The sequence below is a fragment of the Orcinus orca genome, chromosome 6 (genome assembly GCF_937001465.1).
Source record: "Orcinus orca chromosome 6, mOrcOrc1.1, whole genome shotgun sequence".
Lineage (NCBI taxonomy): Eukaryota > Metazoa > Chordata > Mammalia > Artiodactyla > Delphinidae > Orcinus > Orcinus orca.
Genome location: NC_064564.1, coordinates 54282170 through 54306617, shown reverse-complemented (window position 1 = coordinate 54306617; position 24448 = coordinate 54282170). Strand labels below are relative to the sequence as shown.

At 41.6% G+C, this 24448-nt stretch overlaps 1 protein-coding gene across 1 annotated transcript in view; it reads left to right on the top strand.

Annotated features, from left to right (window-relative positions):
• Nucleotides 1–39: 39 nt before the first annotated feature.
• Nucleotides 40–24448, top strand: part of SH3GL2 (SH3 domain containing GRB2 like 2, endophilin A1) — a 201296-nt gene continuing 176887 nt past the window's right edge. Inside the window, exon 1 of the mRNA XM_004276109.3 lies at nucleotides 40–177. Coding sequence (XP_004276157.1) covers nucleotides 133–177 — 45 coding nt within the window. The 5' untranslated portion in view covers nucleotides 40–132. The remainder of the gene's footprint in view (nucleotides 178–24448) is intronic.

Here is a 24448-nt window from a genome sequence, read left to right as displayed (position 1 = left end):
CGCGCCCACTGCCCCGGCGGCTGCACGACGAGCTGCGGCTCGGCCAGCGCGCCGCACAGCTCGGTCCTCCCTCCTGGCTCCGCCGGCCGCCCGCTACCCGCACCGCAGCAGTCCCGCGGGTCTTCCTGCGCCATGTCGGTGGCCGGGCTCAAGAAGCAGTTCCACAAAGCCACTCAGGTAAGGCGCGTGACAGGTGCGCCGCGGGGCGGTCCCGGGAGCGGAGGGCGCGCTGGACGCCGGCAGCGGGCAGGGAGCGTGGGGATTACGGCCAGCAGCGAGCCGGGCCCGGCCGCTCCCCGCATTGCTCGCCCAGACCGCCGCGGCGGCGGCCCGGGCATCCCGGGGCTGGGAGCCCGCCTTGCGTCCCGCACCCCCGGCTCAGGGCGGCGCTGCGGGCATCCACGGGTCCCAGGCGTCCAGCCTAGTCGCTCCGAGTGTCGCCCCCGTATCGCCCCGCGCGGGCGCGACAGGGAGGGGGCCCCGGGGCAGCCTCGCCTCGGCGCGCAGGTGCCCGGGCGGCACGGTGGGAGATTATGTAAAGTCGCCTTTTCCCTGGTGACCTTGCGGTGTCGGTGCGCCCGGCTGTCCCGGGATGTGCTGGCTGGGGAGGTGGCGCGCCCTGGGGGTGGCTGCGGAGATGCCCGCGGTCTGCGCTCTTCCCCTGTGGTCTCCGAATTCCGCCTTCCAAGGCATCCGCAGGCTCCCTAGGAATGGGAGGATGGGGCTTCCTTCTGGGAAGCTCATGCGTTAACTTTTCCTTGGAGAACTCGGTCGTGAAACTCCTTTGAGGCCAAGGCTCGACCAGCAGTCTGCATGCCTATAAAAATTTCCCATGGGTTTTGCAGCCTTAACATTACCAACTCATCATGTATTTCAAAGTATTATTTTTAGTGAACCTTTTACATTGGATGTGCCCATCTTTATGGGGTTAATAAGCTGTGATTATAATAAAACTTCTTTAATTCAGATTTTAATAATTTAAATCTTGCTGGGCTGGGTTGAAGAATTTTACATAGGGAAAAATAAGTGAATACTTATAATGTGACCTATTTCTTATATAATGAGTATGGTTCCTTTTTTTTTTTTACCCTTCTGAAACAGTTCTAGTTTAAAATAAGAGGTCTTAAGCCAAGGACTTTGTTGACTTCTTTAAATATTTCACCTAATTTAGCCTTAAATATTTTTTTCATAGATTTGCCCATAATTAATGCTGAGCTTTCTCATAATTTCTCAGAGGTAGTGAGGTTTTTCCCAGGCTACCACAATAAGTCCTATTATAAACCACCTCCAGAGAAGGTGAGGTTTATGTTTTACAGAATTTTGGTTAAGTTAGGGTTAGAGATGCAGCATGAAGTTCATCCCGTGTGCCCACATGCCATCTCTATCACCACAGACCTGCCTTTATAGAATCAGTTATATTTGTCAACTTGGGAAATGGAGAAAAACTAAGACTATTTCGGTAAAAATACCCATTAATGTATTTTTGCTTTTCACCTTGGATCTTTCTGAGACTTCTCTGCCAGAAGAAATATTTGTAAGTATAAGTGCATTGTTGGTGTAATTTGGAAGGCCTCTAATAACTTTATACTTCACATTCCTTCGGGTTTACAGAAGCAGCATATGTGCTATCCAGAAATTGTCAGGCAGGATTTCTTTGATGTCACTAACCTTTTTTATTTCTGGTACTTGTCACTTCTATAAAGCATCACCCCACCCCCAGCACCAAATTGACTAACACCACATCCTTTTTCCACTTTGATTCTGAAGACTTCCTTTGCAAACCCTGGTGTCCTACAAGGCAGTTGGGAACCTTGGCTTTGGAGTGGGAAAGGCTAAGGATTGACCCATCTCTGCTGTCTATGACCTTGAGCAAGTTACTTAACTTTTGAATCTCTCCTTGCTAGAATGAGCATAATAACCATTTCTTAAAATTGATGTAAAGATAAATGAGTTTTTAGAACACACATTTTAAAATGTTCAATAAGTGGTATTAACATTAAAATAATTTTTTTAGTATAAAATACTGTCCTTTATATTAGTAATAATGAGACATGAGGAAATTATAGAAGCTGGAATTTCTAGCTTTGCTACCTTGAAAAATTAATCAAACCACTCCATTTTAGCTAAATTGTGAAGCTACATGCAACTTTGAAGTTCAGAATAAAAACTTGAATTGTGGTATGAAAGAACTTCTCAGAGCCTTGGAGGAGGTCTGCTTGTGATGAGATGAGATTAGTATTTATCACACTAAATCCAGATGCAGAATCACTGTGTCATTTTCATTTTTTTACTGAAAAGCCTTTCATTTTAAAGGGGAAGTGACGCGCAATCCCTTATCCATAACTTAACGTAGCACGATCTTAGAAAGCCCAAGGCAAATGTTATTCTCCCTGTGCATGTGTGGGCATTTTCAAGGGTGTGTAAAGCCAGCGCTAATGTTTGCATGTGACAAAGGTATTAGGGGAAATAGCCATGTCCTACTTTTTAAGCCATTTTCCCCCATACAGTTCCATGAACTTGATCTTATCTACAGAGGAAACTTTAGACCTAGAATTACTCCGTTTTGAGAATGGATATGCTAGATTAGGTACACTGTGTTTATAAGTGGAAGGCTCTGCTTCAGGAACATTTCTCTGGTCTCTGTGAAATTCAGTGTTTTGCTTATGTTTGTGAGGGGTGATATTTGTATTAATAAAGCAGTTTATTTTCAGTGTTTACCCACTGATTGGAAATCTCTGAATTAGATGTGTCACCACTGTTCTCTTGGTTTGGAAGTGATTATTTCTGCCTTGTTGCTGACAATTATTTTCAACATCTCTGTTCTTTGGAGGTTAAAAAATGCCTTTGCCAAATAAATTTTATTAAAGGGGAAAATCCTTCAAGCTTGAGAACATGTTAAAATAGCAAAAATTGATCATCTTTTTTACTTGAATATAATTTATTACTTAATTGCTCATAAAGATGTAATTTATCATGCAATTAGAATAAATAAGATACAGTTTTTTAAACTATAAAATAGGGCAAATGAGCATGCATTATTCTACTTTAGTGAATTTCATGTATATTGAGATTTCATTTTAGCAAGAGTAATGCCATTTTTTTTCATTTGTTGGTTTAAACCAGCAGCAGATTAGGTAAAAATAGCTCTCTGGTTCCAGTTAACAAGCTGTTCTTACAAAATCTATACTTTTCAAAAAACTTTATCAAGCATTTAATATGGACACACCTTGCTGTAGAGTGAAAGGTTCTTCAGAGTATAATTTGTTAGGTCCCTGTATTAGTTTGGTAGAGTTGCAACAAAGTATCACAAACTGAGTGCCTTAAACAACATGAATTTATTGTCTCACACTTCTGGAGACAAGGTGTTGGTAGGGCTATGCTTCCGCTGAAGGTACTAGGCAAGGATCTGTTCCAGGCCTCTTTCGTAGCTTCTCGTGCTTTGTTGGCAATCTTTGGCCTTTCTTGGTTTGTGGACACATCACCCCAATATCTGCCTTCATGTTCACATGGTGTTTTCCCTGTCTATGTCCAAATTTCCCCCTTTTGTACAGACACCAGGACAAGGGCAGATTGGGGGCCCAACATACCTGATGAGTATGGCCTCATCTTAAGTAACTATATCTGCGTGACCCCATTTCTAAATAAGGTCACATTCTGAGGTACTGGAGGATAGGACTTTGGCATACGAATTTGGAGGGGGGACTAATCAGCCTATAACAATCCTTATTTTCCTAAAATCATTCACCACAGTGTTCTTCTAAACATTGTGTTCGATTCAATGTAAAGGGACAACTCAGTCTGTAAATGGTAACTTTTTATTGCATAAAATGAGAAATGCTTTCGTCTTTTCAATGAGTTTGGTTAGACTATATACCTATTATAGACTATACCTTCTGATTTTTTTAAAGGATAAAGCATATTTGGTTAGCCTGTGTTAATTATGATATAGTCTGGTATGTAATTATTGTCACACTCAGATTCTTCAACTGGAAACATTTAATTACATTGGTATTTTATGCTTTTCTGTTTTAACTAATTTCTTCATGCTTTCCTCACATTTAAAATGCTGTGTTTTATATAGATGTTTTGCTCTGGAGAATGTTACATGAATCTGTTTATGCATTTGTTGATTCGGTGAGACTTAAAACTGGTTGAGGTATTTAATTAAATATATAATTAGTTATGACTCTGAGTGAGGTTCTCAGTTCCTTAATTGCCTGCTCTAAGCAGTAAAATCTCTGCTGCCTTCACAGTCTTGAGTATGACTTACCTCTATCCCTGCAGGTTCTTAGCCTGGGGTCCATAATAGACTGCAGAGGGCCTATTTATTTGTTAAAATTATGCCACATTTTATATGTGCAGTTTTCTGTGGGAGAGTGTCCTTAGCCTATCACCAGATTTTTAAAGGAATTCCTAATCCCTACCTCTCTTCTCAACAAAGTAAAAATACATTATAAGAAGTTGATCATGTCATCAGGAGAGAATGAGGTGGTCCTTATAATAGTGATCACTCCCTCCATTCTTTTTATTTATTTATTTATTTATTTATTTATTTTTTCCGGTACGCGGGCCTCTCACTGTTGTGGCCTCTCCCGTTGCAGAGCACAGGCTCTGGACGCGCAGGCTCAGCGGCCACAGTTCACGGGCCCAGCCGCTCCGCGGTATGTGGGATCTTCCCGGACCGGGGCATGAACCTGTGTCCCTGCATTGGCAGGGGGACTCTCAACCACTGCGCCACCAGGGAAGCCCGACTCCCTCCATTCTTTACTGGGCTTTACAATGTCTGCTCAGAATGCAGCCTTCTCTGAATGAATTTTAGGGGCAATCAAATATAAAAAAAAAAAGTTTCCAAAGGTGTCAGAATTGAATGGGGTGTTTGTGATAATTTATATAATAACCTTCTGATACACTTGGCAAATGGACCTGTGGGGTGTTTAAACTGAAAGTGGTGACTGAGAGTCATTTCCCTTGCGACTGAGATTCTTCGTGATTGAAGTTTTTTTCGTGGACACGGTTATATTTTTGCAAGGGCTCTCCCCTCACAGTGATTCTTTAATGCTTTAAATTGAGTTTATATGAATTTTGGTGCCAGTCTACTTGGAACATTTAAAGTACCTCCCAGATTAATTGGAAATACCCTTGAAAATGGCAAGGCTTGCTTGGGGAAAATGGTGACTGTTTTGGGAAGAAATGTCATTGTGGAAGGAGGGCTTAACATTGGGATGCTTAAGCTGGCAGAGCAGATTCCACTCTGCTGAGCCTGGCTGCATAAGGGCGTCAGGAGCCCTGGGCCTTCTTTACAGTGGGTGGTTTGAGGAGGTGAGCAAGAAGGGTAAGGCCACAGGTAAGTAAATAATGAGAATTGTGTGAGTTGAAGAACAGCTCCAGGGTTTAAAGTGGTGGGGCTTTCCTAGGGATGAGCGGTCCTTCACAAGTTAAGGCCGGATGGGCAAGATTCTGGGGGTTAGGAAATTAAAGGATTTCTTTGGCTTTCCTTTTTCCCCCTTTCTGTTCTTTTAATCCTTTGTACCCTTGTTTGTGTTCTTCTTTGTGATGACCAGTCGGGTGTGGCCACAAGTGGGGAACACAGAGGTTTAGGAAAACAAAGTTTATTATACTCACAGGTCCTAGAGAGACAGAGTCACTGCACACTGAGAGAGGTCACAGGGGAGGAGGGCCAGGAAAGTGGGCTCAACCAAGCAGGTGGGAGCCAAGAGAGAGGACGAAGACCCGTGGACAAGCCACCTTTATGGAAGGTCAGGGTGGAGTATGCAAGAAAAGGGATGAGGGAATTTCCTTTGTGCATGAGAATGTTACTAGTTCATGGTCAGGGGCAGGCAGAAAAACAAACCTTGTGGTGTGGCCCACCTTATCACACAGGTGCACTTAGTCACCTGGGTGGGGTGCTCACAGCTTGAGTGTGTGGGGATGTTGAGGGAGCAGGAAACAAAATATGAAGTTTTAAAAACTTTACAGTACAGCCTTTCTCTCTCTCGCACTCTTTTTCTTGGTTTAGATTTTCTTTATTTCCCTGACCAGTTTGGAGCCAAAATGTTTGAGTGATTTATATGGTCTATAATGGATAATAAAGACTAAGAAGAGAGCTGTGTATAGCTGTACCTATTAAAATGTCATGTTGTGAGACCCTGTCAAGTATTCTTGCAGACTATCGACGAAATATTTTCAAATGATATTGAAACTTCAGCTGAGTCTGATGCTTTGGGAAATCACTATTTATGAAGATTTTACATTTAGTACAACTTCTAAATTCAGAATATGATGTTTTTCTTGCTTTGCTCTCACCTTTCTCCTCTAGCCCTGGGTCAAATCATATATGGTATATGACTGTGAAGAAGCTATCTGTCATTCTCTAGAGCCACTCAGCTCCTAGGAGGTTTGCTCAGATTACTTTCTAGCCTCTTCTGACTTGTGATGTCTGAAAGAAACAGAAGTATCTTTCTTATAATTCAAACTGAATTTACAAATAGATCCTAATTGGAGCAGCTTAAGCAGTATCTCAGTATCAAGGCACAGTTCTTGTTAGGCACGTACGGGTAGTTTGCCTTTGCTTTTCAGTGTACAGGAAAGCTCATCCACAGTGAACACTCCCACTTGGGAAAAGAAAGAATGGGAATCATGGTATTTATGATCCATAACAGTGATGCCATCTGCTGAGTAAGGTGAAGTCCCCCGCCCCTACAGTAGAGGAAGTTCCTTGGTTTTACCCTGTTTCTGCAATCTGGGAAGAACTCTTTTGTTCTTTCTTTTATTTGGCCAAGTCTAAAGAGAGTGACAAGGAGGGTGGCCTCTGGGAGCTGCAGAGCTTCTTTAGGTGGCTTCCTGTTTATGTAAATTTGGGGGTCACTTTACAGTCACAGGCTTTTAACTACTCATGGCCCATGGCTGATTTGACCAATAACATTTCTTCAAAAACTTAGAAGACTTCTGATATGTTTTATTCTTGTTGTTCCACTTGCCACTTACCACAGTGGAATCTTTTTGTTCCCCACTGGATCCGTTTGACCTTCTTTAGATCTCATTTTCAACCAGGACATTTGGTTTTGTTAATCTGAACTTTGCACGAAGTCCTAATGCTTTGGTTTAACCAAGGGGTCTTAAGGGATCTTTGTTGCTCAAACTTCTTTCCATTCTTATTTCCTGTTATTTGCTTCAGGGATCCGGGATGACTAGGGTTCCGCCATCTTTAACACATGGTTTTCAAGATCGCCAAAGGGAAAGAGTGTGTCGGATCAAGCATGGGAGATTTTCACGGGCCAGACCTGGAAGAGGAATGTGGTCGGCAGGACATTAAGACCTTCAGTGACCCTCCCTCTTGTATGGTCCCCTCCCCTTTGAGTGTGGGTCAGCCTGTCACTATGAAAAGATGTCCCTCCTGAGATTATTACTTTATATGGCAAAAGGGAGATTATACGGTTGGGCTTAATCTAATCACATGAGCCCTTTAAAAGAAGAGCATTTTTTTCTGGCTGGTAGCAGAAAGGGAGGTCAGAGAGGACTGGACATGCTGTTGCTGTTCAAAGATGAAGGGGCCATGCGACAAGGAGTGTACTTAACTCTAGGAGCAGAGAGCAGCTCTTGGATGGCAACCTGCAAGGAAACAGGGACCTTCTAAGGTCCACAGCTTTTAAGAACTGGATTTTGCCAACCATGTGAATAGAAGATATTTCTTCCCCGGAGTCAGCAGATAGGAGCCCAGTCTAGGTGACACCCTGTGGCCTCGTGAGACTGAGCAGAGACCCAGGCGAGCTGGCTCAGGCTTATGACCTGTAGAAGTCTGAGCAAAATAAATGGCTGTTGTTTTAAGCTGCTAAGTTTGTGGTAATGTGGCAACAGAAAACTAATAGAAGGAACAATCAGTTACGTTTAGGTTCAGTTTGCTGGAACTTGTAACCTGGCCAAGCCATGGAATACCTAAATGCAAGGGAAGAAGGGAGGAGGCTGGGAACTGTGGTCTATCGAGTGTACCCAGAATGTAGAAGTGGGTGTTGGTAAAAATCTAGAAGCCTTTGCGATGCCTTGTGTCTATAACACATTCATTTGTATGGGTGCTTGTGTGTGTATATGTATACACACACATATACATACAACGTAAACACGCACACATAAAATTTAAGTCTCATTTGCTGTCAATCTTATTACATAAGGTTCAGTATTACATATGCCTCTTTTAATACATGTTATATTTTACAGTTTTTTCCCCATGGTTAGTTTGTTTGGTATTTTTCTCTGGTGAAACACAAGTTTCTTTTTGTCGTCCCTGATCAGTTTTAAACAGTGAAGCTGTTAATTACTTTCTGAGCATCCTCTTAGCTTGGTAGGCTGCTAGTGCAGTGACAGCTTCATTAACCTTGGAATGGGGATAATGTGGAACATTGAACAGTTTTTTGAATTGTTAGTTTCCAACAAGGCTTCAGGGATCTTTACCAGTGAGAGCAGAGTGGTTGACTGTTCATCCCACATCTGTTTCTGTGCTTGTGGAAGGCTGATGCCACCACAGGTACAGTGAAATGCCCTTATCTTGTATGGGCACATTAGACAGCTACATGGTAATTTGAAGTTGTTCATTAAGTAGTTGTCGAGGGTTCCAGATGACTGTGGCACACGTTGTGTTGTTTGCGAGTGATGTGTTAGCTTCACATTCTTTGACATGATTACTGGATCCAAAGCCCTGAGTGGTTTTCTAGGTGTAGCTGGTGGACAGTGCCAGACCTCTTTTGGAAAGGATGAGGTCTTGCACCCTGAGATGGCCTGTGCGGGCTTGGTGTCATTTGACAGCTTGGCCAGGGAGAGACTAGTCAGACAACGTTCTGTTTCTGAGTGAAGTAACCTAAAGGTGATGTATCCCGTAGGAATTGATTACAGAATGAGTACAGCTTTCACCCTTGTCGTTCCCTGCATTTACTGCTCACTGAAGTGACCCTGGAGTGCTTCTTTATGTTGCATGAATGTTGGCCATGTTTATAGTATTCATTAAACTGCTTAAGTGGCTACTTCTGGGCAACAGGGACCTGCAAACCCAAACCCTTGGCCGTGGCTGCCCTCCTTCACGTTTGTAGACTGACTGAGTGAAGTGCTTTCTGGAGATGTTCTCTTCATTACTGTTCCCAAGATTTTACTCATGCAAGTTAATATCTTGTTACCCAGAGATTCTATTCTGCTTCTTAACACTCAGCTTTTCACTTGAGTGCTGTCTCCTATTCCACTTTCTAATTAAGTTTAACAAAATTGTTTTTCATTAAGCTCTTTTCTGTCCATCTCATCCACTACTCTCTGTGTGACTTTGGTCCCTTTGAAGCTCACAGATCCAGACTCTTTAGATTTTCTACTTTTTTTGCCCATTACCTTTACCTTAAACCCAATCCAGAATTTCCAAAGAGATACGTAAAATGCTCATCATCCACCTCTTTTCTAAATTTGTTGATACAGACGTGGAAAACTCCTTTTTCTTAGCTCCAGCAGAAGCTTGGAAAGCTTATCATTGTTTACAAAATTTAAATTGTTCAGCAAGTATTTTGTGATCATTAAGATGCATTTAATTCATTTTTATAAGCTCTTTCAGCTACTTTCTATGTCTCAAGATATGCACACTTAAATCATTTTGATCCATTTTCACCATAAACCACCTTATGTGAAAGGATGTGTCCTAAACAGAAAGTTTATCATAAAATCTCTATAGCAATGCATTTGTCCATATTTGATTACTGTTACTCTGCTTTTATGAGGCAATGAGTTATGCTGATATCATGTGATATATATTGGCTTGCCTTTTATAACATTTAAATTATTGCTGTCTTACGTCGCTGTGTCTGCTGGTTGCTGCCGTGAGTGATTCAAGTGAATTTCTGTAGGCTCTTTTGATTTCTGTAGGCTCTTTCCATATGATTATGGTGGAGTAATTTGTTTCCCATATTTGGCATTCAGCTTTATCTTCATGACTTTTGGACATCTGCATTCATCTTTAATTTACTGACTTAAACAAGGAATCGTTATCCTTTGATAAATGGAAAAACCACTATCACTTATCATAAATAGAGGTATAGGAAATTATCATACAAAAAAAGAGAGTCAAGTCCTACATACTCTTGCTTGAGGAAATCTGTGAGCTTGAAGTTTATTCTGCTTTTGTTAAAACAGGAGATTAACAAATGTTAGACAAGCAGTAAATACCCTAACAATACACTGAAGCCTTTTTCCCTCACTAAATCAGAACGATTGTAAGAAGACTGAAGCAAATGATATCTTCATTGAGGGAATCAGTGTAATTGAGGATACAAGTCTGCACCAACTGTGTTGTTCAAGACTTGCCCCCTCCCACAGTTTCACTGTGTAAATGGTCGGCTCTTCTCTGTCAGGGAATTTTCTGCCCATGATGTAATTTGATCATGTATCATAAAAGCCAAGGTCATTTGTTTAGAGCAGCACTGAGTCATCTGTTCCGTGCTTAATGTTCAGAAGGGTGCCCCAGGCATGCTTCAGGAGAAGCTCTTGACATCCTGTAAAATATGGTAAAAGCCTGTCCATCATTAGGATAGTGTAAAACATGAGCGGTAGGAACCCAGGATTTAGAAACTCAGAGACCTCCGACATCCTCCTGGTTTTCCCATTCTGAGGGCCTGTGAGACCTCGGACAAGTCACTAGTCACTTGATTTCATCTCCACCCCCACAACCCCCAGTCCCTAAGTTCCACAGCCGAGGCAAGATGGACTTGGACGTGCGTGTAGGTTCTGACGTTCATGCTTCTGCTCTTGTTCGCCTCTGATTCATATCTGAGTGGAGCTATCATCATCTTTCTAAAGAGCAAATCTAACGTTGCTCCTCTGCTTAAAACTCATCAGTGGTCCTTATGGCTCCCAATATAAAGCCCTTGTCAGTCCCATGAGAGAGTTTGGAGTGTGGTCGGACGCTTTTTACCTACTTAGTCTCATCTCTCACAGCTGTGTAAGTGTGAGATTATCTTTTACCCCATACTGTACACACTTACCTGCTTTTGGGCCTTTGCACCATACTGGCCTCTTTGTGGAAATTCCCCTTCCCTCTCTTCCACTTTATACTTGACTAATCACTGCTTCTCTTTCAGGTCTCAGCTTGATAATTTCTTAGGTACCCTTCCCTCATTTGGTATGGGTTAAATGCCGTTCCATGTGCAATGAAAACTGCCCATAGTGCTTCTCTTAAGTGTGGGGCTTGGCCCACTGCACTGCTTGTTGGTTTATTTCCCTGTTGGTATCCGCCAGTGTGGGTATAAAGAAAGGGACTCTGTTTTGCTCTTCATTGTTTCCCTAATGCCTGTTCCTTAGTGGGTATTCAATAGACATTTGTTGAATGAATACATCCTTCCTGTTTCTCTTCTACTTATCCATATTTATGTATGTTTAAAAGGGGTTCTCTTGTGTATGTATTTTTTTTGTTTGGTGTTTTTGCGGTACGCGGGCCTCTCACTGTTGTGGCCTTTCCCGTTGCGGAGCACAGGCTCCGGACGCGCAGGCTCAGCAGCCATGGCTCACGGGCCCAGCCGCTCCGCGGCATGTGGGATCTTCCCAGACCGGGGCACGAACCCGTGGCCCCTGCATCGGCAGGCGGGCTCTCAACCACTGAGCCACCAGGGAAGCCCTGTGTATGTATTTTTTACTTTATTTCTGCTTAAAGATACATCACATATTTTGAGTTAATTTAGAAGTTGAACTAAAACATGCTCTTATAAAATTGTAAATTTGTAAATTTAAAATAAACTTCCTTAATTATAAAAATGGCCAACATGGTTATTAACTCATTAATTACCCAAACCAACCCCATAAGGGCATTATTATCCCCATTTCACAGATGAGAAAACTGAAGCACAGAGTGGTTAAGTAAGTTGCCCAAGATTACGCAGGTTTGGTGGCAGAGTTAGGATTTTCGTCCAGACTGGCTAGTTTCAGAGCTGATAACTGCCAATAATTCTCAACTACGTGTCCTATTCCAGCCTTAAATGTCAAACTAAGAAATATCTGAAAGGGTTTAGTAATCAGTAAGATAAAGATGAACATCTTAATAGAAAAATTAGAAAAGAATATGGAAAGACAATTCAGCTTTCCCTTGTTATCCACAGGGGATTGGTTCCAGGACCTCCACGGATACCAGAATCCGTGGTTGCTCAAGTCCCTTATATAAAATGGTGTAGTACAGTTGGCCCTCTGTGTCTTCAGGTTCCGCATCTGGGGTTACAGAGGGCTGATGTTATAGGAAAGGACTACAAGTGGCCAGGATACAAATATAAAAATCATGGAAATCAAACAGCAATATATGACATTTCTCATTATTTACATCGGCGTGGATTAAAGGGATGATAACATTCTGAGTCAGCAAAGGTAAGTATGTGGGCTCTCGTTTGATGGTGGGAGTATAGATGTCAGCAGTTTTCTTCCTTGTAATTCTTTTTTTAGGACTCTATTTACAGAAAATAAATGTATGAGCTTGCAAAACTTGTGTACACAGTTGTTCATTTTAGTAGTTATTGTAATGAAAAGTTGTAAAGAACCTAAATGTCAAATGATAGGGGATAGGGAGGTAAATCGTGGTATGTCTGTATCGTGGAATATCTATAGCTATTTTGTCCATAGGGGAGGATTTATCAGTGCAGAGAAGTATTCACGATGATTGCAGTGAAAAGAACAGGTCATAAAACAGATATGCAGTAGGCCTAATAAAGGGTAAAGAGCTACAGTAGTAGGTAAAAGACACTGAGAATTTATATGTCAGGCACTTTGCTATAAGATCGTTTTTAAAATTAACATTTAAACAGTGGTTTTTCCTGGTCAGTTGGGCTTATGGATGAGCAGTCGGTGTTTCTGCATTTCTTCATCTTTTGTAATTAAATTTTATCTATCACTACATTTTCTTTCCACTCCATCATCCTCACTTCTTATTCCCATCCCCACTTCCTCAGGTTAAATTGAAAACAAGGAATAGAAGAATCTTGCAAGCCATCTCTGGGATTGGAAGCAAACCCCATTTCCAGCGAAGTTCTAGAACTGTCAATCAGTGTAGGTCTGTTCCTTTAGGCGTTTGGCTTCACAGCATTAGAACACCTACCTCGCCCTCCATAGAGCCCTGGATTAAATTGTGCTGCTTGGGTTCTTTCTGAATGCGTGGCTGCTTCTCCTGTTTCTTCAAGAACTGTAGAGGCCTCATGAATAAGAACGCTGCTAATGACTTTGGCTGCCATTTCTCTTGAATGATGTTTTCTTCTTCCAGATCCCTAGTCTTATCCTTAGGAAAGACAGTGTCATGGCTTTGACTCTGTTTTGCATAAAGGGAAAGAGGGTAGCTAGGACATGTATGGTGTAAAAGAGTGTTTCTGCAAGATGCTCTCTGTCATTTGGTGCATACTGTCCAGCCTCATTCTTCAGCTCCTGTACCAGGAGTCTCCTGGGCATCTGTCACTTCTTAGCTTCTCAGCAAAAGGCCCGTAGGCAGTGCATCCCAGCAAAGAAGAATGAAGCCTGGTGGAGACTCTCTAACAAGATAGGAGACATCCCAAGTGATTGCCTTTGAACATGAATGCAGAATTCTGTTAACAGCCTCTCGTGGGCTTCCTTCTATTGAGGATAGAAAATGCAGAGTTTAGGACATAAATAGAAAAATTATACCTTCTTTGCACCCCAAGCAAAATAGAACAGAGTGGAAGAACCATGACCAGGAAACACAGCCTCAGTCATGAGATGGGCCGGCGGGATCAACCCGAGCACTGAGGGTGGCTTTGGGTTGGGTACCAGTGTGCCTTTATGGATAGTTCGGCTTTCTCTGGGGCCTGGCACTCTTTAATGGCTTCAGTGAAGAGTGCTTCAAGCTCTTAAGACGAATAGGCTGTGAAGTCATTTCTGGATTAAAGCTTGTTTTTCCAGCCTTTGCAGAATCACTTTAAATTTCTGGAGCCAATATTTGTAAGTTGAGAAATAGGAGTTGAAGACTCTGCCTCAAGAAATTTGTTTCCAGCATAGTAATCCTGCATATACTAAACGGATGCTTTTACTTGCTGCAGAACTTCAGGTTTTGGTCCTCTTAAGTGTTTTGAGACTTGAATATTTAAATAGATCCCTGAGAAAGAGTGATTTTTGAATTGAGGTATATGTAGCGTGATAGAACTTTGTTACCTATGCATTCTGGTCTGTGCCCTTCTTAGGTGGTTCTCTGAAGAGTGGAAGAGTTTTGCAGGACATTTTTCTCATAATTGGGCATTACTGGTGGAAGGTGAGGTGTGAGTCTATTTGATTTGTTAGATTTTTAGAGCAGGTTATTAAAATATGCTTTTAAAGCTATTCAGTGAATTATCTTGATTTAAAAACTGTCTCCATGCAAGATAGATTCTTATTTGTATCAGTATTTTAGTCTCTTTTTGTTCCTGAATGGACCGTTGGAATCCTGAAGTCTTGGTTATGGAGTACCCATGGACTGGGAAAAGGTGTGCAATTCTGTTCCTGTAGATTAAATTACTACACTTTTTGGTTATACTTCTGAAGATGCTTTCCCTTTGCCTCATGCTTCATTTAGTAGTGATTCTCACCCCAACCTACCATCTCTGCAGGTAGTTTAAGGCCACTTACACTTATGTAGTGGTTCCCAAACCTGGGAGTGCATCAGTCACACGTGGTTCCTACTGCATGGGAGTCTGAAATAGATGTGAGGAGGGGCACAGACATCGCCATTAGAAAACTCAAAACCCCTAAAACAGCTCCTCAGCTTTAGGGACTGCTGTCCAAAGAATCTTCTATTAATACAACAAGGGGGAGAGATACCTACCAAGACCAAATAAGTCTGAGAAATATTGGAAACCAGGTTAAGCATGTGTCTGTACCGCAGGGCTTTGCTGAGCCTAACCATCACAAAACGTTCAGAGTCCTTAAAGCAGGGTTTGACTACGTACAGTTGATTTACTAATCCTCCTGCCTGTTTCCTCCCCGCTCCCCTTCTATTTTTCTTTTCCTTTTTTCCCTCTTTCATTTCTCTTTTTTAAAAAAATTAATTAATTTATTCGTTTTGGGCTGGTTGGGTCTTCGTTGCTGTGCGCGGGCTCTCTCTTCTTGTGGCGAGCAGGGGCTACTATTCGTTGTGGTGCGTGGGCTTCTCACTGCAGTGGCTTCTCTTGTTGCAGAGCACGGGCTCTAGGTGCGTGGGCTTCAGTAGTTGTGGCTCACGGGCTCTAGAGCGCAGGCTCAGTAGTTGTGGCGCACGGGCTTAGTTGCTCTGCGGCATGTGGGATCTTCCCAGACCAGGGCTCGAACCCTTGTCCCCTGCATTGGCAGGTGGATTCTTAACCACTGCACCGCTAGCAAAGTCCCCATTTCTCTTTTTTTAAAAAAAAAAAGTTTAAAGGAAGATTTGTTGTAGACTACCCATATATAAAATAATGGTTCTCCTTCAGAAGTTCTTAAAGTTTGGTTTTGATATGTGTTTCTTTAAGTGGAAGCATCATCTGTATTTTGAAATAAATGTTAGGGTCTTTTGAATAACCCTTCTGCCAGATGAAAGTTCTTTATTCAGTATGTCAGTTAATTAGATCATCATGATTTGTCTCTTCAATAACTACTCAGATTCTTGATTTTCTAACATCCGTCTCAGGAAACTCACATTAACTTTTCCCTTTTTGTTGATGAACGTGGAGTGACAGCTTAACATTTTGTAGTGTGTACGTACTGATTTTACTATTCTAATACCTCTCTAAGGAGAAGGCATGTTGATACTTAACCATTTAACATATGAGAAAATGGAGTCTGAGTACCTTGCCTATAGTTTCTGCAGAAGCGATGGTATTATGAGAGTCTGGGCCAAACTTGGTTTGCATCCTTCTTGCCAGTCAGCAGGCTGTTTGTGCCTAAACCACTGCCTACACTGCCAGATGTGTTCATGGCAGCTGTGAGGGATTGGAAGGGAGAGAAGCAACGCAGGAGTGTGATGTTCTTAAGATACTGCAAGAGGCAAGGGCTGTAGATGGCTTGCCCTTGCCGAAAAAGCCATTTGCAAATACAGAAACTCATTCCCTTCTCACATTAGAAAGAACTTAAAAATATGCAGTCGTAGGTTTTTCAGGAAGGTTATGAGGATTGAGGAGTAAGCATTCAAAGATTTTTTGGTAACATTGTGTATTATTTACTTATTTATTTTCCTAAGAGTAATAAACCATGGTGCTGTTGAGTTGCAAATATGGCAGGACAAAGGCCTTTAGCCTCTAAGCTTTGTGATCTTGATTTGATATTGTTTGTATATTCAATATATTTAATACACGGGAGCTGTCTTTTCATGGTTAATAATTCATGTCCTTTGGATGAGTGAAATTGCTTCGAACTGGGACTCCTCTGTGGGAAATAGACTTTATCTAGTTCCTACTCCCATTTGGCTTTATAGGTCCTTGATTACAATGACTTATTTCTACATTGTACAGTCTCACACTTGTATCAAGGTTACTAATCATGTAGAATTTTCTTTTTTAAGAAATAAATTTATTTATTTATTTTCGGCTCCGTTGGATCTTCGTTGCTGCATGCAGGCTTTCTCTAGTTGCTGAGAGCGGGGGCTACTCTTCGTTGCGGTGCGCGGGCTTCTCATTGCAGTGGCTTCTTTTGTTGCGGAGCACGGGCTCTAGGCACGCGGGCTTCAGTAGTTGTGGCGCACGAGCTTAGTTGCTCCGCAGCAGGTGGTATCTTCCCGGACCAGGGCTTGAACCTGTGTCCCCTGCATTGGCAGACGGATTCCCAACCACTGCGCCACCAGGGAAGTCCTAGAATTTTCTTTTCTGATGCCAAACCTCTCCCGTCAAACGTTGGCAGTTGTTGTAATGTCAGGTTTTTTTCTTTTTTTTTGTTTTGACCGCGCCCTGTGGCATGTGGGATCTTAATTCCCTGGCCAGGGATCAAACCTGCGCCCCCTGCAGTGGAAGCGTGGAGTCTTAACCACTGCACCGCCAGGGAAGTCCCTGTAATGTCCATTTTGAAATGCTGTGGAAGTCCCTCAGTCCACTGCTCACCCTCCCTCACCCCCCACCATCGTGGTTCAAGCTGTGACCCAGCATCTCTCCTGCCTCCAGTCAGGTCACATTTTAGCCAGAGGGATCCAAAGCTGAATATATCTTTGACTCGTACGTGCTTAAAACCTTTCAGTGGCTTCTGGTTGCACAGACTAAAATCCTAAATCACGAGGTGCAAGGGCCTGCCTGATCTGACCCTTGCCTCTCCACCCTGATTTAGTGCCAGGTTTCCACTCGCACTGTGCTCTGGTCATCCATCTGTCTTACAAATAGTAGGCGTTAAATCGATTACCTGCCAGGTTCTGTGCTAAGTTCTGAGTGTAGGGAGGTGAATAAAATACTCATTCCCTGCCTTCATGGAACTGGCAGCATAGTGTGGGAGACAGACCAATAATCCTGCAAATGTATGGTTAGACATTGTCACAAATGCAACAAAGAAATGCTAGGGTGCTATGACGTGAGGTCATACCTGACGTTGTGCTGTGGAGAGAGACCACACTCCCTTCACGCCTAGGAAGAAGGTTCAGGGTGCTTATCAGGGGCAGCAGGGGAAGCTCTTACCAGCAGAGACAATTCCAAATGTGAGAAAGGGACCATTATTTGCATGTAAAGAGCAGATGATGGTTTCAGAGATACCTGCATATGTTAATTCAGAAAGGATAGCCTTGAGGATAGATACTACTTCTTGTATTTTACTGCAGCTAGGATCTTGGAACATATCTAGCTGGAGTAGCTTCTGTTGAATAAGTAAGATTGTATGATCTGATTTACAGCAATAGCTTTCTTATCAAAGACCATATCTCTGGCTTTTCAGAGTAGATGATCATAGAGTGTCTCTCTGAGGATGGGAATTTAAACTGAGAAGAAACCAGCCCTTTGTGAAGTTGCCAGTAGAACAGGAAGATGTGGGGCTCTGCTGCCAGGCCTTTGTGGCTGGATTGTGTGTGCCTGTCCTCCCCTCACCCTAGGGACACTTCAGTCCTACTCATCCTTTACCCTTAATGCAAATGTTACTTCTTGGAAGCCCCTTCTTGGATCTGATAGATTAGATGAGGTTCCCCTTTAATCCGTTTACTGTGGTTTGTTACTGTGCATTAATATTGTGGCCATTTGATTAAATGTTTATCTCCTTCACTGGTCTCTAAATTCCCGAAGGTAAGGATCATGTTTCTCTTTGCTTACTTTTGGGGATGATGATAAGTAACATAAAAATAGTGCTTACCATTTAGCTTAACCCCATAAAAAACCTATGGGGTAGGTACTATTACACCCATTTTACTGATGAGGAAACTGAGGCGCAGAGAGGTTAAGTGTCTTTCCCGAAGTAAGGCAGCTATTAAGTGAAATAAGTCAGACAGAAAAAGGCAAATACTGTATAATACCACTTATATACGGAATCTAAAAAATACAACAAACTAGTGAATATAACAAAAAAGAAACAGACTCACAGATATAGAGAACAGACTAGTGGTTACCAGTGGGGAGAGGGGAGGAGTGAGAGGCAAGATAAGGGTAGAAGATTAAGAGGTACAAACTACTATGTATGAAATAAATAAGAGCTCCATCAAAAACAAACAATCCAATTAAAAAATGAGTGGAAGACCTAAATAGACATTTCATCAAAGAAGACATACAGATGGCCAAGAGGCACATGAAAAGATGCTCAACATCACTAATTATTAGAGAAATGCAGATCAAAACTACAGTGAGGTTATCACTTCACACTGGTCAGAATGGCCATTATCAAAAATCTACAAACAATAAATGCTGGAGAGGGTGTGGTGAAAAGGGAACCCTCCTGCGCTGTTGGTGGGAATGTAAATTGATACAGTCACTATGGAGAACAGTATGGAGGTTCCTTGAAAAACTAAAACCAGAACTACCATATGTCCAAGCAATCCCACTACTGGGCATATACCCTGAGAAAACCATAATGCAAAAAGAGTCATGTACCACAGTGTTCATTGCAGCACTATTTACAATAGCCAGGGCATGGAAGCAACCTAAGAGTCCATCTACAGATGAATGCATAAAGAAGATGTGGCACATATATGCAATGGAATATTACTCAACCATAAAAAGAAATGAAATTGAGTTATTTGTAATGAGGTGGATGGACCTAGAGTCTGTCATACAGAATGAAGTAAGTCAGAAAGAGAAAAACAAATACCATATGCTAATGCATATATATATGTGTGTGTATATATATAGAATCTAAAAAAAAAAAAATGGTACTGATGAACCTAGTGGCAGGGCAGGAGTAAAGACGTAGACATAGAGAATGGACTTGAGAACACGGGGAGGGGGAAGGGTAAGCTGGGGCGAAGTGAGAGTGGCATGGACATATATACACTACCAAATGTAAAATAGATAGCTAGTGGGCAGCAGCAGCATAGCACAGAGAGATCAGCTTGGTGCTTTGCGACCTAGAGGGGTGGGATAAGGAGGGTGGGAGGGAGACGTGTGTATATGTGTACATATAGCTGATTCATTTTGTTGTACAAGAAGCAATTATACTCCAATAAAGATCTAGTAAAAAAATTTTAAAAAATAAATAAGATACAAAGATATATAGTACAACATAGGGAATGCAGCCAGTATTTTATAATAACTATACATAAAATGTAACCTTTCAAAATTGTGAATCCCTGGGACTTCCTTGGTGGTCCCATGGTTAAGAATCTGTCTTGCAATGCAGGGGACGCCGATTCGATCCCTGGTCGGGGAACTAAGATCCCACTAAGCCTGCATGCCACAACTAGAGAGCCTGAGTGCCGGAACTACAGAGCCCCCGTGCTCTGGAGCCTGCACACCACAACGAAAAGCCTGTGCACCACAGTGAAAGATCCCACGTGCCACAGTTAAGACCCAATGCAGGCAAAAAAAAAAAAAAAAAAAAAAATTGTGAATCACTGGGCTATACACGTGAAACTTATATAATATTGTACATCAACAATGCCTCAGTAAAATAAATAAAAACAAAACAAAACAAAAGCAAACAAAAAACACAGTAACGCAGCTGTTGATGGTGGAGGCAGAATTTGACCCTGGCAGTCCATCCTTTGGAAACTGGAGTAGACTTTAAATCAATCACTTAGTGTTTCATTTATTCAGTCAGTGGAGCAGAATAGAAGGTCCGGTGATAAGTAGTGCAGGTGTATTGTGGTAATTTGGTATACAATAAAGGCAGCATTTCAGATCAGTAGAGAAAAGAATGGGTTGTTCAGTAAATGATGTTTGGATAGTTATCTGTCCATTTGGAAAACTGGATCCTTTTATCACACTTTATACTGAAATGGATTTTAAGTGGTTGGAATGTATAAAGGTAAAAGAATATAAAGTAGTAAAAGGAAAATATGGGTTCTCTTGAACTGGAGAAAAACTTTCTGAACGTGATTGATAAGGTGCAGAGACTGTACAGTAAAGGTGGGCGATTTTTTGCTACATAAAAATGAAGAGCTTCTGAGTAGCAAAAGCATCCTAAATATGGCTGTAATGACTAGTGGGATTAAGATATGCAGCATACAACTAAAGAATAAAATGGACAAAACCCAGCTTTGGCAGGTGTGTGGGGTCAGGGGTTACTCTCATGTCCTGCAGGTTCCTCCTTTTTGGGAGCCAGTTAGGCAATGTGTTGATATGTAAGTTCCCTTTGATTAAGGCATTTCTTAGAATTTATCACAGATAGGAAAGTAGGAGGTGTGGTCAAAGAGAGATGTTCAGAATTCATCACTGTGTTAATGGTAGTGAAATATTGGTGTGGTCATCCAGTGGATTTCTGTGTGGCTAATGAAAATGACATAATCTAGATTAATTCACAAGAACACCTTTCCTTGATATCATCGGGGCCAGGGGGTGGATTTTAGCAAGATGTGTATAGTGTGAACCTATATGTAAAATTGTAGGCAGGGCCTGTATCCGAACATGTGGCTGGGTGCATGTCCGGATTAAGGTTTACAATGTTAATAATTATCTCTAGATATGTCTTTTAAAAGTTTTCTCTTTCTTAAATTTTTTTGGATGTTATTTCTTTCAAAGGTATATGCTCATTGTTTGTATTTTGTTTTTAATAATAACAAAACTATCCGGAAATGAGAATAAATATCTAAGGTGTATTTTTTTCCAATCTGAACAATTTTCCAGCTTATGAAATAAAAAAACATTAAGACTTTTTTTATCCTTTTGTAAATATTTAAATTTTTTATTATTTAAAGAATTTTTATGGAAGTATAGTTGATTTACAGTGTTGTGTTAGTTTCAGGTGTACAGCAAAGTGATTCAGTTTTATATATATACATATATATACACATATATATGTGTGTGTATATATATATATATATATTCTTTTTCAGATTCTTTTCCCTTATAGGTTATTGCAAAATATTGAGTATAGTTCTCTGTGCTGTACAGTAGGTCCTTGTTGGTTATGTATTTTATATACAGTAGTGTGTATATGTTAATCCCAAACTCCTAATTTATCCCTCCCCTCCCCTTTGGTAACCATAGTATTTAAATTCTTATATCACTTATTTTTGGCTCCTATAAATGCTATTCCCACTTTTGTTCTTCCTAGCCACTGTATTAGGGATGTTTGAAGTACTCAGGGTACTGAACAGAAGGTCAAACCCAAGGAAGGAAATGGGGTTCAGAAGCATTTTCATTAAAATTGCATGAATACTGAAGTTTATTCCACAGCACAAAGCCTTACTGCATGAGCTGGATCAATGTTTAATGGAAACAGCCTTTTAAGCATTCTTAAACTCTCTGTTCTTAAACTCTCTGTTTTTAATTAAACATACTCTGTCCTTTAGCCTTAAAAGATGGAGTAACTAACACAAAGGAAGGGAAAAAAAGCATCAGCGTCAAAGATAGGAGTATAATGTCGAAGGGAGAATTTCAAATAAAGCACCCACACACACAGCTCCCTCAGAGATAATATCAAACAGCACAGCTCGTTCAGATTCTGATCTTTGTTCAGTTAGATCTTCAGAGAACAGTTTAATAAAGCATTAATTATGTAGCAGCCCTACACACACTGTAGACAGGGATAATCTCGCTGCATAATTTTGCTAATGATACATCTATAGGATGCTATTTCTATCCTAATATATCTGTTCTTTAGTGACTAGGGGTAGGCTTATTTTAGAACCACAAGCAGCATTTGATAATTCAACACTCTATCTGCTTCAATGGCTATATGTACCACTGTTTTGGATTTTGTGGGGAATGGACTTCTAAGAATGGTTTTAAGGTAATCTGCAATGTGTGGACAAATTGGGGATTTTTAAAATAATTTTTACTCATTGTCCTAGGTGAGGAAGATTGGAAGGCAGAGCATAGGGAAGGACGGGATAAATTGTCTACATAGGTGAAAAATGCCACGTGAATTTAGGGTTTAGGATATGGAGATTGTAATACGTTGATGGAGCTGCAATAGGTAACAGATCGCTACAAATTTTTTTCTTTTTCGTTAGCTCTATGATAAAACACTGTGATTTTTTTCCCCCTTTAATCAGTGTGTTCCTCAGCCTTTTAAACCATTGTATGCACGCATCACCTGAGCTTTTCTTTTTCTTGGATGCCTTCTGCGTGTTGTCGTATCTTCATCTTTATCACACCACTTGGCATCTTCATCCCATTTAGGTCCTGTTTGGTGGTTTTTGTTGTTGTTTGGTTGGTGAAGCTCCTGTTGTCTTAAGTGAGATCATACCCTTTACTCTGAACCAGTCTGTTACCAAAGGACATATAGCAAAATGGGTGAAAGGTGGAAAAAATAAACACAGGGCTTAATATTCAGAGGATTTTTTTTTTTTTTTTTTTTTGCTGTACGCGGGCCTCTCACTGCTGCGGCCTCTCCCATTGCGGAGCACAGGCTCCGGACGCGCAGGCTCAGCGGCCATGGCTCACGGGCCCAGCCGCTCCGCGGCATGTGGGATCTTCCCGGACCGGGGCACGAACCCGTGTCTCCTGAATCAGCAGGCGGACTCTCAACCACTGCGCCCCCAGGGAAGCCCTCAGAGGATATTTTTAGAGCTCTCTGCTTTCCATGAAATGGTTGAGTGTAATTAATGGCTCATGTTTCCGTCTTTGGCCAGCCGTTTTTCTTTAACGGATGAAATGCTGATTTTTTTTTTCTTTTTTTGGCGGTACGTGGGCCTCTCACTGTTGTGGCCTCTCCCGTTGCTGAGCACAGGCTCCGGTCGCGCAGGCTCAGCGGCCATGGCTCACGGGCCCAGCCGCTCCGCGGCATGTGGGATCCTCCCGGACCGGGGCACGAACCCGTGTCCCCTGCATCGGCAGGCGGATTCCCAACCACTGCACCACCAGGGAAGCCCCGAAATGCTGATTTTTAACTGCATGGGTGCGCTTGTGTGTATGTCTGTGTGTGTGTCTGTGTGTGTATTTGGTCCTCCAGGTTCATGGAAAGCAGTGTGGTTATTTTGTCTAATGGCTATGTGGATAGTATTTCCTTTTATCTCTTGTAAAGTATCCTTTTTAGTTGTTACAGAAATCAAGTCTTTTTCCTACATTAGCTTCAGAAAAGGTGAAGTGGTATATAAAAATAAACCATGACAGTGAGTAAATTAAAAAAAAAATTAGGTATAGAGGAGAAACCCAGTGAGTGGTTAGATGACATTATTAATTTTCAGGTTCTCTAGAATGCTTAGGTACAGCCAGAAGTAATTTTTTTAGATCATTTGAGTTTATTTGGTGACTGTTGAATCCTCAGAATTTGGATGTGGTCATTGCAGGAGAGAGTCTCATTGTGGGAATCCAGAGTAGGTTTGATTCTGTCAAATAGTTACAAGTAATTCTAGTTCTAGTAGTTACAAAAGAGAAATGGCCAAGCTTGGGAATCATGAATTGTATTTTTAAGCTGGGGATTTTACAGATCATTTGACATAAGTGAAACTGAAACCTCACCATTTTAAGGGCATTTGAGAAAGCCTTCTGGCTTAACTTGATGAAACCTAACTCTTTCTTCCCAGATTCTCTTCTCCTTTTGAAAACCAAACTGACATTCTTCATATAAAGTGCTAAAAAATGCAGAACTCTGTTTATTGGTGGTAAGACTTAAAAGAGGAAAAGACTGAAGAATGACAATCAGATATCCTTGAATTCTCCTCTGGACATGAGGCAGAATGCTCTTGGTGTCCCAGCACCCTTTATCAGGATCAGGTTAGCTAGGGACAGAAAGGATCTTAAATCATGGGACCATGACTTGAAGTGGGGCTGCTGGGCTCCTGGTTTTTTTTTAAAAAAACGCTTGCAACAACCTTTGAGTTCGCGCTCAGTGCATTGTCTAACAAGCCAGGTCTGTCCTGCCTCTCTTTTGCCCTGAGGCTTGGCTTCTTACACACTGCAGTAGTCCCTTGGTATCCCAGGGGGATTAGTTCCAGGACCCCGCCCAGATACCAAAATCCATG